At 45.4% G+C, this 18194-nt stretch overlaps 2 protein-coding genes and 1 long non-coding RNA gene across 4 annotated transcripts in view; 2 read left to right on the top strand and 1 right to left on the bottom strand.

Moving 5' to 3' along the window:
• The window catches only part of LOC127930804 (uncharacterized), a 300690-nt gene that overhangs the window by 171676 nt on the left and 110820 nt on the right, over window positions 1-18194 (bottom strand). The window lies entirely within an intron of this gene.
• LOC118373090 (zinc finger FYVE domain-containing protein 16-like) overlaps window positions 1-18194 on the top strand; it is a 44231-nt gene that overhangs the window by 8193 nt on the left and 17844 nt on the right. For both annotated transcript variants that reach the window (XM_035759159.2, XM_035759158.2), the window contains exons 2-4: window positions 928-1042; window positions 2139-4255; window positions 7140-7236. In XM_035759159.2, coding sequence (XP_035615052.1) covers window positions 973-1042; window positions 2139-4255; window positions 7140-7236 — 2284 coding nt within the window. In that variant the 5' untranslated portion in view covers window positions 928-972. The remainder of the gene's footprint in view (window positions 1-927; window positions 1043-2138; window positions 4256-7139; window positions 7237-18194) is intronic.
• On the top strand, window positions 1049-2126 carry LOC127930805 (uncharacterized). Its single transcript, XR_008139546.1, has 3 exons — window positions 1049-1242; window positions 1321-1645; window positions 1774-2126. It is a non-coding gene; the product is annotated as an uncharacterized LOC127930805 (long non-coding RNA).

Here is an 18194-nt window from a genome sequence, read left to right as displayed (position 1 = left end):
TGTGTGCGGCATTGTAGGATCCGAGTAATGGACTATGTCCTCCCACATGATCTTCTGAAATAGCTGTGCACATGGAGATGTTTCCCCCACCTTGTCCAGGCATTTGGACGGTCGCCCATTGGCCGATGAGGTTCCGCCCACAGCACCAGGTTTTGGCTTCAACAACAAAGATCTGCTTATGATGTCACACAGCATCATCAAGCACCATATCATTTATTTTTATTTTGGTTAGTTATTTTTACAGTCTAGTTCCAATATGATATTGTGAAGTAGCATGTGCATCAAGTAGTAACAGTAATACAGTATATAGTGCTACACCTGAACATAGCCTGCCCGCAGTTTTCACCTGGTCGTTGTTTCTCTCAAGGCACCAGGTAAATGTGTTTTATAGATACCTGGTGGCTCTTCGAAAGACGGGCAATTGTTGTTAGGCTGATGGTTACCACATTGGCAAAGGTGTTGTCGTTCTCCTCAATGGCCTGCTTTATTTTACACAACTGTATGTCATTCCTGGCCCTCGCCATTTTCACCACTGCCCTCTCCTGCTGGTCGGTCAGCACACTGCCACAGCTACCCCCATGGGGCGGCAAGGTAGCCTATTGGTTAGAGTGTTGGACTACTAACCGGAAGGTTGCAAGTTCAAACCCCCGAGCTGACAAGGTACAAATCTGTCGTTCTGCCCCTGAACAGGCAGTTAACACTGTTCCTAGGCCGTCATTGAAAATAAGAATTTGTTCTTAACTGACTTGCCTAGTTAAATAAAGGTTAAAATACTTTTTTTTTTAAATGGGGTCTAATGTCAATTCTGAGGGTAGAACAGAGTATACTGTCAATAGATCATACAGTACGAATACTGTAACATGTTTTGTGAAGAAGACCAATAGATAAAGATAACACATGATAATACTTCCTGTTTCTCTTCTCCAGGAGGTGAAGGCGTGAGTGGAGCCGGTCTCCCACGGACAGCCCAGCATGGACAGCTTCTTTAAGGCTGCTGTGTGCGACCTGAACAAGCTGCTGGATGATTTTGAGCTCAATACAGGTTAGTTACTACTGTCTCAATACAGGTTAGTTACTACTGTCTCAATACAGGTTAGTTACTACTGTCTCAATACAGGTTAGTTACTACTGTCTCAATACAGGTTAGTTACTACTGTCTCAATACAGGTTAGTTACTACTGTCTCAATACAGGTTAGTTACTACTGTCTCAATACAGGTTAGTTACTACTGTCTCAATACAGGTTAGTTACTACTACTGTCTCAATACCGGTTAGTTACTACTGTCTCAATACCGGTTAGTTACTACTGTCTCAATACAGGTTAGTTACTACTGTCTCAATACAGGTTAGTTACTACTGTCTCAATACAGGTTAGTTACTACTGTCTCAATACAGGTTAGTTACTACTGTCTCAATACAGGTTAGTTACTACTGTCTCAATACAGGTTAGTTACTACTGTCTCAATACAGGTTAGTTACTACTGTCTCAATACAGGTTAGTTACTACTGTCTCAATACAGGTTAGTTACTACTGTCTCAATACAGGTTAGTTACTACTGTCTCAATACAGGTTAGTTACTACTGTCTCAATACAGGTTAGTTACTACTGTCTCAATACAGGTTAGTTACTACTGTCTCAATACAGGTTAGTTACTACTGTCTCAATACCGGTTAGTTACTACTGTCTCAATACCGGTTAGTTACTACTGTCTCAATACAGGTTAGTTACTACTGTCTCAATACAGGTTAGTTACTACTACTGTCTCAATACAGGTTAGTTACTACTGTCTCAATACAGGTTAGTTACTACTGTCTCAATACAGGTTAGTTACTACTGTCTCAATACAGGTTAGTTACTACTGTCTCAATACAGGTTAGTTACTACTGTCTCAATACAGGTTAGTTACTACTGTCTCAATACAGGTTAGTTACTACTGTCTGAACAAAATGTATTCGGTAGCATGTTTTTCATTTCTGTATGTTGAGGGAAGGTCGGAGGGGTGTAGTGTTACGTTAAAATAAATATATATAGTTTTTTAAACGTGAAACTTGTGGTGTAATTTATTTGACAACATGTCGCTCACTTGTTTTGCTAACAACAGAAACTGATTAACGGATACTTTTCCCTTCCCCACAAGATGAGCATGAGTGCAGATCAGTCTCCCTGTCGCCTCCCTCATATCCCGGCCACTCTCTGGGCGCCCAGGGTTTCCTTCCGGAACCCTCCAAAGTTCCAGTTCCACACTCTCTCCCTGACCTCAACTCCCTGCACTACGGCTCTGCTTCCAGCTCCCCCGACCATCCTAGCCCCAGTTCTGTGGAGTGTGAGACCAAGGCCCGGACCCTCACTGGGGTGGACCTGCTCTCCTCTGTAGACGGCCGGGGGTCAGCTAAGAGCTCTGCACCGCCCTGCCCAGACCGGGCCCTGAAGCCTGTGTGTGATCTGGTCAGTGACACAGGCTCAGCCCACCTCCTCCAGGCCAACAGCCACACCGCCTTCAGTAAGCTGGATGTGGCAGAGAGCCGGCTGGAGGAGGAGCTTCTGGTGGACTTCACCAGCCCCGTGGTGGCTTTGCCTAGGGAAGCCTCAGCAGGCCTGGGTCTGGGTCCCGGACATGGGAGTACTGAGGGGAGGGAGGCTCTTGGCGGGGGAGGGGAAGTGATGCTGGGGCTGGACTCTGGTGGTTATGCTGCCTCTCTCAGTCTGCTTGATGTGATTTTGCCAGCTGCTGTGGAGAGAGCATGTGAGCCCACAAATCCCCCCTCGCTGAGAAACTCTGAGTCTGGAGAGACGGAGGGAGAGGAGGCGGGCATAGAGGTGTCACTTATAAACTGTCAACTGGAGAACTCACCTGACCACCAGGACCAGCCTGTAGTCCTGCCTGTTGCCATGGACACCAAGACAGAGGACACTCCCACGTGTGATATCGCCACAGATGTCAGGGATGAGAGCGAGGGGTACTCTGAGCTGGCTGAAGCAGAGAGTTCTGGAAGCTGCACTGGACAGGAACCTAACTCTGAGGACTGCAGTGGCTTTGTGTCTGAGAGCCCCTCAGCCCTGTCCTGCCTGCCCATGGCCGTGTCCATGTGCAGGGCCCTGGTGGCCTCCAAGAACCCTGAGGAGGCCATGGGAGGAGGGTTAGAGGTAGCTGAGGCTGTCCCAACTGAGAACTTAGAGGCAGAGTCCCTGTCTGCATCTGATGTGCAGGGGGAAGTCAGTCTCCCAGAGAACCCTGGGACTGTGGAGGATTGTACCAGCCCTGATTCTGCCCCTGAAGACCTCTCTGTCCAGTCCCCTAATACAGAGAGCCCAGAGATGACAACTATGCCTACCCACCTGGCTGTCTCAGCTCCCCCCGTCTCCCAGGTCAGCTTCTCTCAAGTGGAGGTCCAGCCGGCCCCCATGTCTCCAGAGCGACCTGCGTCCCCTCCCTCAGAGCCCAGCCTAAGCCCGGTGGACCCCCCTGAGTTTGGCTTTGAGTACCTGCCGGAGAGTGACCAGGCTGGGCTGCTGGTGACTGATGAGGAGCTGGATGCTTTCCTCCGTGGGGAGGCTCAAGGTGAGGAGGACCAGGGAGTCCCTCACTGCGAGAGGCCCGGGGAGAACCTCCAGGACGAGGGCTTCTCCGAGCTCAATGGGGACCTGGAGGAGCGGCTGGTGGAGGAGGAGCTGCAGAGCTACAGCCGGAGCCGAGGGGAGGGGTTGGCCTACCCGGATAGCGACAGGACCTCGTCCGCGTCTGCAGAGGGGAGTGTGAGCTTAGCCCGCTCCATGCCCTCCCAGGACCCCAGTAGTCCCAGTAACCTCCCACCACCCTACTTTGGAGGGGCCCGACCCAAACAGCTGCACTGCCAAGCAACCAGGGCACCTCCAGCAGTAGGGGAGAACCAGGGGCCCAGTAGCCCCACAGATAGCACCGACGCTGGGGAGGAGGTGGACCAGAGCCCCTCTCCTCCCAGCCCCAATCTTGCTCTGGACCCCTCTAAACTGGGTGTGCCCTGCCCAGGGTACTCCCCAACAGAGCCCTACGTGAGCAGTGTGGGGTACAACGAGCTGTCGGAGCCCCCACCCTACCCCGGTGAGCCTGCTGAGGAGGGGTCTGGGTCCTCAGAGGGGAGGGAGGTGGAGGATGAGAATGGGCTGGGGTGCAAGCAACCCCCCTGGGTGCCAGATTCGGAGGCTCCCAACTGTATGAACTGCTGGCAGAAGTTCACGTTCACCAGGAGGAGGCACCACTGCCGGGCCTGTGGGAAGGTACGTAGCTAGATATGTCCTTGAAGGGACTTTCTTTTACCCTAATTCCTAGGGTCATAGTTTGCCCTACTGATAGCATTTTTGGTGTTTTGACTATATACTTTTTATATTCGGTGCATAGAAATATAAATAACTTCTATCTTGCAACACATAATAAAGAGCTGCAACTAAAAACTTAAATGAGTGACAGTCACAAAGACCTTGAATATTAATGAAAACTGAAGAAATGCAATCATAAGTGGCAATAACTTGCCTGCATAATTGCATATTCTGGGGACATTACCTGACTGTTACCCACTCCGTGAACTTCAATAAAGCCGCCGTACTGCGGTTTCCAATGCAGCACATTTCTGTGTTTACTTAATAATCAGAGGATTCAATTGTAATTGTGGATTAAAATGTAGAGCTGTGACCTAGCTGTGTTTCAGCTCATCCACTGACTCTCATTTGACTTCGACCTATCGGTCTCCTTGTAGAGAACACTCCTTCTGTTCATTTCTCCTGTTTACAAAGCAACAGAGAGCTCACACACGGTACCAGCCAAAACTTTGGACACACCTGCTCATTCAAGGGTTTTTCTTAGTTTTTTTTACTATTTTCTACATTGTAGAATAATAGCGAAGACATCAAAACTATGAAATAACACATATGGAATCATGTTGTATCCAAAAAAGTGTTAAATCAAAATATATTTGAGATTCTTCAAAGTAGCCACCCTTTGCCTTGATGACAGCTCTGCGCACTTTGGCATTCTCTCAACTATTGTCCAACTGCCGTGTCTTTGTGAGATGCAGATTTGGTGAACGGATGATTTCCGCATTCCAGGAGAAGCTGGTTGAGAGAACGCCAAAAGTATGCAAAGCTGTCAAAGGGTGGCTACTTTGAAGAATCTAAAATATATTTAGATTTTTTTGGTTACCACATGATTCCACATGTGTTATTTCATAGTTTTGGTGTCTTCTATTAGTCTACAATGTAGAAAATAGTAACAATAAAGAAAACCCCTTGAATGAGTACGTGTCCAACCTTTTGACTGGTACTGTATGTCATACTTCATCACGTAGTATGGCATGATATAGCCTATGTGCTATATCCTCCCCGCTGCTATATATATAACAAGGGCTATGAGTCAGCGATTCAGGTTCCAGCTCCTCTATAGAGCTCAAACTCTCTGAAGTATGAGCCCGGGGCTAAAGCCAGAGCTAAGACCTTAACAGCCTAGTGATTAAAGCAGCATTGCACAAGAGTCCCAGGGGCTTTGACTCTATAGGCTTCTTACTGGAGCCCAACGGGATACAGAACAGTATTGTAATGTACATTACAACCTGCTTTTATTTCTACACAAGTAATTGCAGCGCAATTTCCCCTGTAATTGACTTATTTTCTTTATGGGTCAGACACTTAACAAGGGATGAGTAAACTTCATGTACAGTGCATTCGGAAAGTATTCCGTCTCCTTCACTCTTTCCCACATTTTGTAACGTTAGACTTCATCTAAAATGGAATTAATTGTTTTTTCCCCTCATCAATCTACACACAATACCCCATAATGACAAAGTAAAAACAGTAATATACATTTTAAAAACAACCTGAAATATCACATTTCCGTAACTATTCAGACTCTTTACTCGGTACTTTTGTTGAAATACATTTGGCAGCGATTACAGTCTCTAGTCTTCTTGGGTATGATGCTACAAGCTTATCACACCTGTATTTGGGGAGTTTCTCACATTTGTTCTCTGAAGATCCTCTCAAGATCTCAGGTTGGATGAGAAGCGTCCCTGAACAGCTATTTTTCAGGTCTTTCCAGAGATGTTTGATCGGATTTAATTCCGGGCTCTGGCTGGGCCACTCAAGGACATTAAGAGACTTGTCCCAAGGCCACTCCTGAGTTGTCTTGGCTGTGTGCTTAGGGTCGCTGTCCTGTGGAGTGAAGGTTCACCTTCCAAGTCTGAGGACCTGAGCACTCTGGAGCAGATTTTCATCAAGAATCTCTCTGTACTTTGCTCTCTTCATCTTTCCCTTGATCCGGACTAGTCTCCTAGTCCCTGCCGCTGTTTGAATTTTCTAGAGGAGTGGCTTCCTTCTGGCCACTACCATAAAGACCTGATTGGTGGAGTGCTTCAGAGATTGTTGTCCTTTTGGAAGGTTCTCCCATCTCCACAGAGGAACTCTGGAGCTCTTGTCAGTGACCATTGGGTTCTTGGATACCTCAACGCCCTTCTCTCACGATTGCTCAGTTTGTCCAGGCGGTCAGGTATAGGAAGAGTCTTGGTGGTTCCAAATTGCTTCCATTTAAGAATGATGGAGACCACTGTGTTCTTGGGGACCTTCAATGCTGCAGAAGTGTTTTGGTACCCTTCCTCAGATTTGTTCCTCGACACAATCCTGTCTCAGAGCTCTACGGACAATTCCTTTGACCTCATGGCTTGGTTTTTGCTCTAAAATGTACTGTCAACTATGGGACCTTTATATAGACCGGTATGTGCCTTTCCAAATCATGTCCAATCAATTGAATTTACCACAGGTGGACTCCAATCATGTTGTAGAAACATTTCAAGGAGGGTCAATGGAAACGGGATGCACCCGAGCTCAATTTTCAGTCTCATTGCAAAAGGTCTGAATACTTATGTAAATACGGTGTTTATTTTGTATTTTTTGAAAAAAATACCTGTTTTTGCTTTGTGACTATGTGGTAATGTGTGTAGATTGATGAGGACAAAAAAAAATATATTTTTTAGAATAAGGCTGTAATGTAACCAAATGTGCAGAAAGGGAAGGGTTCTTGACTAGTTTCCCGAATGCACAATGTTTGGTGTAGAGGGCTGTGTTGTAATAGTGTTTTATCTCTTGCCTGGCGGTTGTCCTCTCACCTGTGGCACAGGTGTACTGTGCCATGTGCTGCAACAGGAAATGCAAGCTGAAGTACCTGGACAAGGAGGCCCGGGTGTGTGTCATCTGCTTCGAGACCATACACAGAAGTAAGACCCGGGGGGGTGTGTGGGTCTGTGTGTGTGTGTGTGTGTGTGTGTCAGTCAGAGTTTCTGATAAATACAATTTCTGTCCCAATTGTCCTGGGGAGAAAAAAAATCCCCTTGCTAAAGGCTTATTATTCATGGAAATAAATACCAGTCGATGTGCTCCATCTTCAAAGCTAAATATAGGATTTTCCCCGTGTCCAGTGTGCCCGCCAAGCAGAGTAAGGACCGCTTCAAGATCGCACCTTCTTGACACTAGAAATGCCTGGCCTCTACGTACTCCCCTTCGAGCCAAATACCAAAGACACGTCTTCTGGTCATCAAAATTCTAACAGTCAAATAAATACAATATTATATATGCTATCGGAAGAAGAAGAATTTAGTTGTGTTTACGAAGGTCTTACGTGACATTAGAATCCGAAAATCAATTTAGAAGAACATGATAGCTTATTCATTAGTTTGTTACTGTAGCTAAATGTGGGGGGAAAGGAAGACTTAAAACCTTCCACAGTTTAAGTGTTAAATCCATCTCAAAGATATACATTATAATTTCATTTTGGCAGGTCTTAAGAATCATTATTGAACCATGATTTTTTTAAAAGTTGTATTGTGTTACTAGTCTTTGTTTAATGGCCTGAGCAATGCTGCTGTGAGTGCTCGGGCATTGTGCGCATGGAAAAGCATGGTTATTCTTGGAGAACATTTTGAAATCGAGCTCACCTCTTGACATCGAATGTCTGTATAGGAGGATTTGAGAAAATGATGGTTCCTTCACTGCCTGTGTCAATTCCAAGCTGCACCAATATCTTCATGTACAATTTATAATATTGTCACCCATCAGACTATTGTTAATTTAATCTGGTCTTTAGGCTAACTATTCTGAACAAAAATATAAACTCAACATGCAATAATTCAAAAGATTTTACTAAGTTACAGTAATTGAAATAAATTTGTTAGGTACTAATTTCACATGACTGGGCGAGGGCGCAGCAATGGGTGGGCATAATCCCAACCACTTGGGAGACTGGCCCACCCACTGGGGAGGAAGGCCCAGGCAATCAGAATTTAGTTTTTCCCAACAAAGGGGCTTTATTACAGACAAATACTCCTCAGTTTCATCAGCTGTCCGAGTGGCTGGTATCAAGACAGTCGCGCAGGGGAAGAAGGTGGATGTGGAGGTCCTGGGTTGGCGTGGTTACACGTGGTCTGTCCTGGGTTGGCGTGGTTACACGTGGTCTGTCCTGGGTTGGCGTGGTTACACGTGGTCTGTCCTGGGTTGGCGTGGTTACACGTGGTCTGTTCTGGGTTGGCGTGGTTACACGTGGTCTGTCCAGGGCTGGCGTGGTTACACGTGGTCTGTCCAGGGCTGGCGTGGTTACGCGTGGTCTGTCCTGGGTTGGCGTGGTTACACGTGGTCTGTCCTGGGTTGGCGTGGTTACACGTGGTCTGTCCTGGGTTGGCGTGGTTACACGTGGTCTGTCCTGGGTTGGCGTGGTTACACGTGGTCTGTCCAGGGTTGGCGTGGTTACACGTGGTCTGTCCTGGGTGGGCGTGGTTACACGTGGTCTGTCCAGGGCTGGCGTAGTTACACGTGGTCTGCGATTGTGAGGCCATTTGGACGTACTGCCAAATTCTCTAAAACGTTGGAGCCGGCTTATGGTAGAGAAATTAACTTTCAATTCTCTGGCAACAGCTCTGGTGGAAATTCCTGCAGTCAGCATGCCAATTGCACACTCCCTCAACTTGAGACATCTGTCGCGTTGTGTTATGTATGAAACTAGTTTCGATATAGTTTAGGTGTGATTTCGATGGGCCATCCGCTGCGATGGCTGACTAGCAGTGAATGAGGGGCACAAGAAAAAGAAAAGCCTGTTTGTGATATTAAGATTCTAACTTCTACGAGTGTTTTCTTCCAAGATGTCATACACCCATGTCACAGATGTATACGTATCTTATCTGCTATTCTACAAGACCACCATCAGATGTGTGTAGCTCAGCTGACTGCTCTGTATGGCTCTGAACCACCATTGTCTGGCTCCTCCCAGAAGAACATGAAAGGAGCCTTTGATGTCTGAAGAACACACTAGAGTATTCACAGCCTGGTGTTTGTCTCTGTAGAGTAGTTGGTAGGCCTCAGCCTCACTCAGCCCTGGGGCATATGGAACTCTATGGTGAATGATTCAAGGAAAGTATCCCAGTTTTATGTTCACTCTGAACTATAAGGTCACTTAGAAGGAATGTCAGACAAGGTCTCTCAACTATTTCAACTTGGAGTGCTTACTGAACCGAAGTAATATGCATTCCAAGAACAACTCTGAAGAAGAAGCAAAACGGACGGTGTTTTACAAGAGTTCTTATTTATGTGCCCTCCAAAAGAAAATCGCTACTGGTAAAAATTTCAGGTCTGCTGAGCGCAAATTTGAATGTTGTGAAAATTCTGTTCAACTTCCTGGTCGCGTTTACTGTGAACACTGAGGCTGTACCCGCTTTTTAAGTTAGTTTTAAGTGGCCAAGTAGGCTACTGTGGCTGTTTGATCTAGAGGTCGACCGACTTCAACGCCGATACCGATTATTGGAGGACCAAAAAAGTCCAATACCGATTTTCTTTTCTTTTTTTTAACATTTATTTATTTGTAATAATGACAATTACAACAATACTGAATGAACAATGAACACTTCTATTTTAACTTAATATAATACATAAATCAATTTAGCCTCAAATAAATAATGAAACATGTTTAATTTGGTTTAAATAATGCAAAAACAAAGTGTTGTAGAAGAAAGTAAAAGTGCAATATGTGCCATGTAAAAAAGCTAACGTGTAAGTTCCTTGCTCAGAGCATGAGAACATATGAAAGCTGGTGGTTCCTTTTAACATGAGTCTTCAATATTCCCAGGTAAGAAGTTTTAGGTTGTAGTTATTATAGGAATTATAGGACTATTTCTCTCTCTATACCATTTGTATTTCATATACCTTTGACTATTGGATGTTCTTATAGGCACTATAGTATTGCCAGTGTAACAGTATAGCTTCCGTCCCTCTCCTCGCCCCTACTTGGGCTCGAACCAGGAACACATCGACAACAGCCACCCTCGAAGCATCGTTACCCATCGCTCCACAAAAGCCGCGACCCTTGCAGAGCAAGGGGAACAACTACTTCAAGGTCTCAGAGCGAGTGACATTTGAAATGATATTAGTGCGCCCCGCTAACTAGCTAGCCATTTCACATCGGTTACACCAGCCTAATCTCGGGACTTGATAGGCTTGAAGTCATAAACAGCTCAATGCTTGAAGCACAGCGAAGAGCTGCTGTCAAACACATGAAAGTGCTGTTTGAATGAATGCTTACAAGCCTGCTGCTGCCTACCACCGCTCAGTCAGAATGCTCTATCAAATATCAAATCATAGACTTAATTACAACATAATAACACACACAAATACGAAACGTAGTTTCTGGATTTGACCATATTAATGACCTATCGTTTCGAGAAAAAAAACGATTCTTTCAGTGAAATACGGAACCGTTCCGTATTTTATCTAACGGGTGGCATCCTTAAGTCTAAATATTGCTGTTACATTGCACAATCTTCAATGTTATGTCATAATTATGTACAATTCTGTCATTAATTACGGTCTTTGTTCGGAATAAATGGTCTTCACACAGTTCACAACGAGCCAGGCGGCCCAAACTGCTGCATATACCCTGACTCTGCTTGCACGGAACGCAAGAGAAGTGACACAATTTCCCTAGTTAAAATAAATTAATGTTAGCAGGCAATATTAACTAAATATGGAGGTTTCAAAATATATACTTGTGTATTGATTTTAAAGAAAGGCATTATTGTTCATGGTTAGGTACACATTGGTGCAACGAAAGTGCTTTTTTCGCGAATGCGCTTGTTAAATCATCACCCGTTTGACGAAGTAGGCTGTGATTCGATGAGAAATTAACAGGCACCGCATCGATTATATGCAACGCAGGACAAGCTAGATAAACTAGTAATATTATCAACCTTGTGTTGTTAACTAGTGATTATGTTAAGATTGTTTGATTGCTAAGTTTAACGCTAGCTAGCACCTTACCTTGGCTCCTTGCTGCACTCGCATAACAGGTAGTCAGCCTGCCACGCAGTCTCCTCGTGGAGTGCAATGTAATCGGGCACAATCGGTGTCCAAAAATGCCGATTACCGATTGTTATGAAACCTTGAATTCGTCACTAATTAATCGGCCATTCCGATTTAATCGTCCGTCCTCTAATTTGATCATAATGTAGTCCTGCCAGAGTGGCCTACCATCAAAAACAAAGGAGAAAATGCATCCCATAACATTTTAACATGGACATAGCTGTTCTATCATTCAGCCTACAGTAGCAGCCAATGTGTGGTGTTCAATGTAAGCCTACAGTCCATGAGACCTTTGGAAAAAAACATGTCGGGCTTGACATTAACCTGTTTATCCACTTCACCTTCAGACAATGAGGTGACTGAAAATGTTGTTTGATGCGAGAAACCAAATAAAATGCATTATTATTCTCAGACCATTTACAGAGAATCGGAGAAATGATGCTACTCTGGCTATTAACTACTTAATTTATTCGAGCCCGTCTCAAAACACAACACTTCCCACTTTATGGCAAAGCTCTTTTACCTGACTGCTTTTGAAAGATGTCTAGAAATGTACACATTTTGCGCTTTTGTAAAAGCAATCACTCCTCTATTGCTGACTACAAATAATCTATAACTAGCAAAACTAGCATAACTCACTAACTAGCAAAGGATATGAACAAAATGCACACTTGGCTGCATGCAACTCTCGCTTCGATCTCAAAACAAGCTAATCTACTCACGACCGCTCATGCTGTAAACACAGTCCAGTTCATCTACTCACGACCACTCATGCTGTAAACAGTCCAAATCAAAGTAAATGGTACAGATCCATATATGGCAATGGTCTATTTGCATACAGTACCAGTCAAAAATTTGTCGCCACCTACTCACTCAAGGGATTTTCTTTATTTTTACTAATTTATACATTGTAGAATAATAGGAAAGACGTCAAAACACACCAAAAAAGTGTTAAACAAATCAGAATATATTTTAGATTCTTCAAAGTAGCCACCCGTTGCCTTGATTTTATTTAACATTTTTAGTTAACTAGGCAGGTCAGTTAAGAACACATTCTTATGTTACAATGAAGGCCTGAGAACAGTGGGTTAACTGCCGTGTTCAGGGGCAGAACGACTGATTTTTTTTTTTTTACCTTGTCAGCTCGGGGATTCGATACACCAACCTTTCGGTTACTGGCCGAACACTTATAACCACTAGACTACCTGCCGCCCCTTGATGACAGCATTTCAGAGAATGCAAAGAGTGTGCAAAGCTGTCATCAAGGCAAAGCGTGGCTACTTCGAAGAATCTCAAATATATTTTGATTTAACACTTTTTTGGTTACTACATGATTCCATATATTATTTCATAGTGATGGCGGCAGATGAATGGCACAACAATGAGCGTCAGGATCTCATCACAGAATCTCTCTAGTTGTCCGTAGCTTGTGCCTTCCCATACTATATCTCCGCCGCCGCCACTATGCGGCACTGTGTAAATAACGTTGACTTCAGTAAACTGCTCGCCTCCACGTTGCCATGACGCCATACACGTGGTCTGCGGTTGTGAGGCCGGTTGGACGTACTGGCAAATTCTCTGAAACTACGTTGACATGAAATTATCTGGCAACACCTCTGGTGGACATTTCTGCAGTCAGGATGCCAATTACACGCTGCCTCAACTTGAGACATCTGTGGCATTGTGTTTTAGCGTGGCCTTTTTGTTGTCCTTGGCTCAAGGTGCATCTGTGTAATGATCATGTTTTTAATCAGATTCTTGATATGCCACACCTGTCAGGTGGAATGATTATCTTTAGCAAAGGAGAAATACCCACTTCTGCCTACAACAAAATCTTTGTGCAGTTAGTTTTGGATACCAAGTCTTGCGTAGTTCGTTTTTGTTTGGGTAAGTTGTATTGAAAGTGGCTAATATTGCGTTGATTCGATCACAATTGACACAGTAAAGGGAAACGTTGATAGTGTTAACAAACAGGGAAAACTGTATAAAGCTGAGTGAAGTTCAATCTCGTGCTTCTCTCCGTGGGCTGATATTTTTTCTGACAGTCCTCGGGGAGCTTCCTCGGCAGTCTCGGGGCTACTGCGCACCGCTCAGCTTAGAAGGAACATTGGTTGCTGTACTCTAGGAAGCATCCCAATGGACCCTGGTCAAAAGTAGTGCACTATAGAGAATGGAGTGTCATTTGGGACAGAGCCTTAGACTATCTAGAGCAGCACATGACTGATGAATAGCACTTTGTTAACTGGTAGTTGTGCTTGTTTGTGGCTTGGTCACAGTGTAGGCTAAGGAGTGGCATAAGGTTGTCTGAAAATGTCACTAGTTGTCATCCTTGTTTCCTCAATTCCTCTCAAAGCTCTCATTGGAGGAGAGGATCCAAGGTCCCTCCCTCAGACTTCATCTAATTGACCTTCCAAGGACGGAGGAAGCAAGGACTTGACAACTAGTGAAGTTTTTAGACAGTCTAAGGGGGGGGGTCTGTAAAATTAGCCAATTTATCCTTGAGATCCTTGACAACCCACTGCCCCCAAGTCATCGTCACGTCGTCAAGTTCGTCAACCCCCCACACCTCTCGTGGGCCCGGTTGTGCCTTTCCTGTACAGAGATTGAGTGTGCCCGGGATTCAAACATGCATGGCTCGAAATGCGGTCACTGGTTGAGTGTCTGTGGCGAGCTACCTAGTTTAAATGTCAACAGCACAACACTTGATTGACATCAATATTTAGTCTGGTTGGCTGATAGCCTACGCACAGCAGCACTTCAACATTTATTTCCTTATAGAATCATAGCCGCGGAACGGGTGCTGGAGGTGCTGCAGCACCCCTGGTCAAATTAACTCAATATTTAGTCTGGTTGGCTGATAGCCTACGCACAGCAGCACTTCATCATTTATTAAATTAAATACATTTGCTGAAGTTGTTGAACAGGCAGCAGTAATTCTATAATTCAGAATAGCCTACTACAACATAAGTAGCCCTATAATCTAGCCACAGAGGATCAATAGCCTACTACAACATAAGTAGGCCTGTAATCTAGCCACAGAGGATCAATAGCCTACTACAACATAAGTAGGCCTGTAATCTAGCCACAGAGGATCAATAGCCTACTACAACATAAGTAGGCCTGTAATCTAGCCACAGAGGATCAATAGCCTACTACAACATGAGTAGGCCTATAATCTAGCCACAGAGGATCAATAGCCTACTACAACATGAGTAGGCCTATAATCTAGCCACAGAGGATCAATAGCCTACTACAACATAAGTAGGCCTATAATCTAGCCACAGAGGATCAATAGCCTACTACAACATAAGTAGGCCTATAATCTAGCCACAGAGGATCAATAGCCTACTACAACATGAGTAGGCCTATAATCTAGCCACAGAGGATCAATAGCCTACTACAACATGAGTAGGCCTATAATCTAGCCACAGAGGATCAATAGCCTACTACAACATGAGTAGGCCTATAATCTAGCCACAGAGGATCAATAGCCTACTACAACATAAGTAGGCCTATAATCTAGCCACAGAGGATCAATAGCTTCTTTTAAAAATGGCCTCGCTGTGTATTGTGTGCAGCCCAATAACAAGGCACAGCCTACAGTGGGGAAACGTGTGGCAAATCTGTCAGTGAACAGCATGGAGACAAAACAGGCCTTTCGCAATATTTCAAATACAATCACGGTAACGCACCAGTTTGAGAGCAAATGGCTCCCGCTGAAAAGAAGACAGATTAGACTAAAATATTTGATCAACTTCCAAATAGGCCTATTGAGCGAACATTGTTTTACAAGAGAATGGTAGGTTTATGGCACAAGCGCAACGGCCATCGCCAGCGAGTGAGCTCCTCATCACAGGGTGAGTCAGTGAAATTGGAAAGCTTTTTTAGGAATATAATTTCCTCCTCATATTGTGAAATATGTGTGTCATGGGGGTGCCCTTTTTTTCATTTGGAGCACCTGCCACCTGAAAGGTCTGTGCAAAGCCCTTCTGCTCTCCTGAACAACGACTGGCCTGCCACCTGAAAGGTCTGTGCAAAGCCCTTCTGCTCTCCTGAACAACGACTGGCCTGCCACCTGAAAGGTCTGTGCAAAGCCCTTCTGCTCTCCTGAACAACGACTGGCCTGCCACCTGAAAGGTCTGTGCAAAGCCCTTCTGCTCTCCTGAACAACGACTGGCCTGCCACCTGAAAGGTCTGTGCAAAGCCCTTCTGCTCTCCTGAACAACGACTGGCCTGCCACCTGAAAGGTCTGTGCAAAGCCCTTCTGCTCTCCTGAACAACGACTGGCCTGCCACCTGAAAGGTCTGTGCAAAGCCCTTCTGCTCTCCTGAACAACGACTGGCCTGCCACCTGAAAGGTCTGTGCAAAGCCCTTCTGCTCTCCTGAACAACGACTGGCCTGCCACCTGAAAGGTCTGTGCAAAGCCCTTCTGCTCTCCTGAACAACGACTGGCCTGCCACCTGAAAGGTCTGTGCAAAGCCCTTCTGCTCTCCTGAACAACGACTTTGGCCTTCCACTGAGGAGCTGCACATAGAAACACAATGACTAGAACATCCATCCCCATTTGAAAATAATGCTTTCTAATTTACCCGCCGATGGTGGTGTTGCTAGGAGGCCAGGGTATCCTGTCTCGCCCTAGTGCCACTCTAGCCAACTAATCAGTCATTTCTGTTGCTTTACAATGTTATTGGTGAGTGGTGAAAAATCAGGTGGAAAAGAGAAGCGTTTCTGTTCTATGTATTCAATTTCTATGGTTCTGCTTCCCTGGTCAGGTGAATGACTTTCTCCTCTCCAGAAACAGAGCTGAGGTTAGAGTCAGGACGATATGACTGGTGCAGAGAAAGGGGCGGAGCTGGAGGTATGTAGTTATGGCTGGAAGGAGTTAGGGTGTGTGTGTGTGTGTGTGTGTGTGTGTGTGTGTGTGTGTGTGTGTGTGTGTGTGTGTGTGTGTGTGTGTGTGTGACGGGAGCCACCGGACGCAGTGAGCATGTGATGCATGCGCACACACACTGCACAATTGACTCCGTCTCTGGCACGGGCACACATGTCCAGGGACAGGCTATTTCCGGCCCCTTGTCTACTGTGTGTGTGTGTGAGGGAAAGAAAGAAAGAAAAGGGGCCATCCACTTTGATTGGGACTGAGGGCAGGAGCAGGGTGATGCGACGCTCCCTCCCCCTCCATTACTCTCCCCATTGCGCTCATCAGTATTGGGAGCAGTCAGTCTGTGAGGCTCACAGTACACCTCCCTTGCCAGCCTGGAGTCTGCAGCTAACAGCCCAGCTGGGAGAACAGCGCTAGCTTCAGTCAAGCTAGCACCTACTGTAATATGGCTAATATACTTTGCTTCAGTTAGGCTAATACAGCCCATTTACATTCAGCCAACAAGGGCTAACGTCGGTAAGGCTAAGTAGGTTAGCGTGACCAAGGGGACCTACAGAGCTCCGAGTTTGGAGGAGTGAAAGCAAGGTAAGATGGGACGCCCTATGAATTTTTTTAACAGAGAAGAACAAGAAGCCTAGTGCTTCTAGCTCACACTGGTTTATCTGTTATGATCTGATTCTGTGTACATGTTGTTGTGGTGTGCAACGTGCACACACACACACACTGGATTCAGTTTATTTCTCTGATCTATATGGGCTTGTTGAGTGCTCCTTAGAGGACACAGACTGCTGCGCTTTTTATGCCGTGTCATTGTCTCCTCTCAGAAAGATCAAGGTGCAACTCTTAAACTCTCTCCTCAGTCTCTCTCTCTTCTGTTGTGCTATTGATCTGTTGTTGTGAGTAGTGCTCTTAACCCAAGCTAATAGCCTAACTAGTGTCTGCGCTTGTGTGGCTTCATTCACGTGTGTGTGTGTGTGTGTGTGTGTGTGTGTGTGTGTGTGTGTGTGTGTGTGTGTGTGTGTGTGTGTGTGTGTGTGTGTGTGTGTGTGTGTGTGTGTGTGTGTGTGTGTGTGCCAGTGTGTGTGTGTGTGCGTATGTGTCGTGCAGGTAGTCTGACGGACTGTGTTGGCTCGTGCCTGTCCAACCAGGCCACTAAAGATGATATGATGTTTAATCAATATAATGAAGGCCAGAGCCCAGTCAGCACTTCTCACACACTCTCACACACACACACACACACACACACACACACACACACAGCAGCTAGCGGACGAAGCACGGCATCGGGTGTCCATTTAGGTTAGGGGTGTCAAACTAATTTTGCCCCTTGGGCCACATTTGGTCTCCAGTGATGTCCCAGGGCTGCATTGGAAATGTGTTCTTTTTCAATGCTGTCAAAATGTACAAAAGAGAGTCCTCTATCCATTGTTTTGGGAATTTTCAATACTCCCTGAGTGCTTAGCTTTTGGGATACGCCATTTTGGCAATGAGGCCCTTTTATCTCCTTCCCCAGAGTCAGATGAAATTGGATACCATTTTTATGAGACCGTGTCCCGTATGAAGTAAGTTAGAGGGTTTCGCAAAGCCAATGCTAACTAGGGCAATGACTGGAAGTATATGTGTATCTGCTAGCATGCCTGGCCTGATCTGAGTTAGGCCACCACTCGCTTTCCTGGAATCAACTCCCCCACTCTCTCTCTCCATCCATATCCCACTCTCTCATTCTCTCACTCTTGTTCTCTCCCATCACTTCCTCATTCACCCTTCCTTGCCTGATGTACAATAACAGAGCCAAACTTAACCGTAGTGTGCTGACTGTTTTAATTTCACAGCACAGTTCCGGTAACTATGGTGGATGCAGAGCCAGGGCAGTACGACGTGGTTTTTCTGTGGTGTGAGAAGGATAGCTCACGTCGCCCATGTGATGCGGGGCTTCCATCTGTCCACGTTAGA

Source organism: Oncorhynchus keta, chromosome 6 (assembly GCF_023373465.1).
Source record: "Oncorhynchus keta strain PuntledgeMale-10-30-2019 chromosome 6, Oket_V2, whole genome shotgun sequence".
NCBI lineage: Eukaryota > Metazoa > Chordata > Actinopteri > Salmoniformes > Salmonidae > Oncorhynchus > Oncorhynchus keta.
The sequence above is the reverse complement of the archived record's forward strand: the minus strand, read 5'-3'. Positions and strand labels throughout refer to the sequence as shown.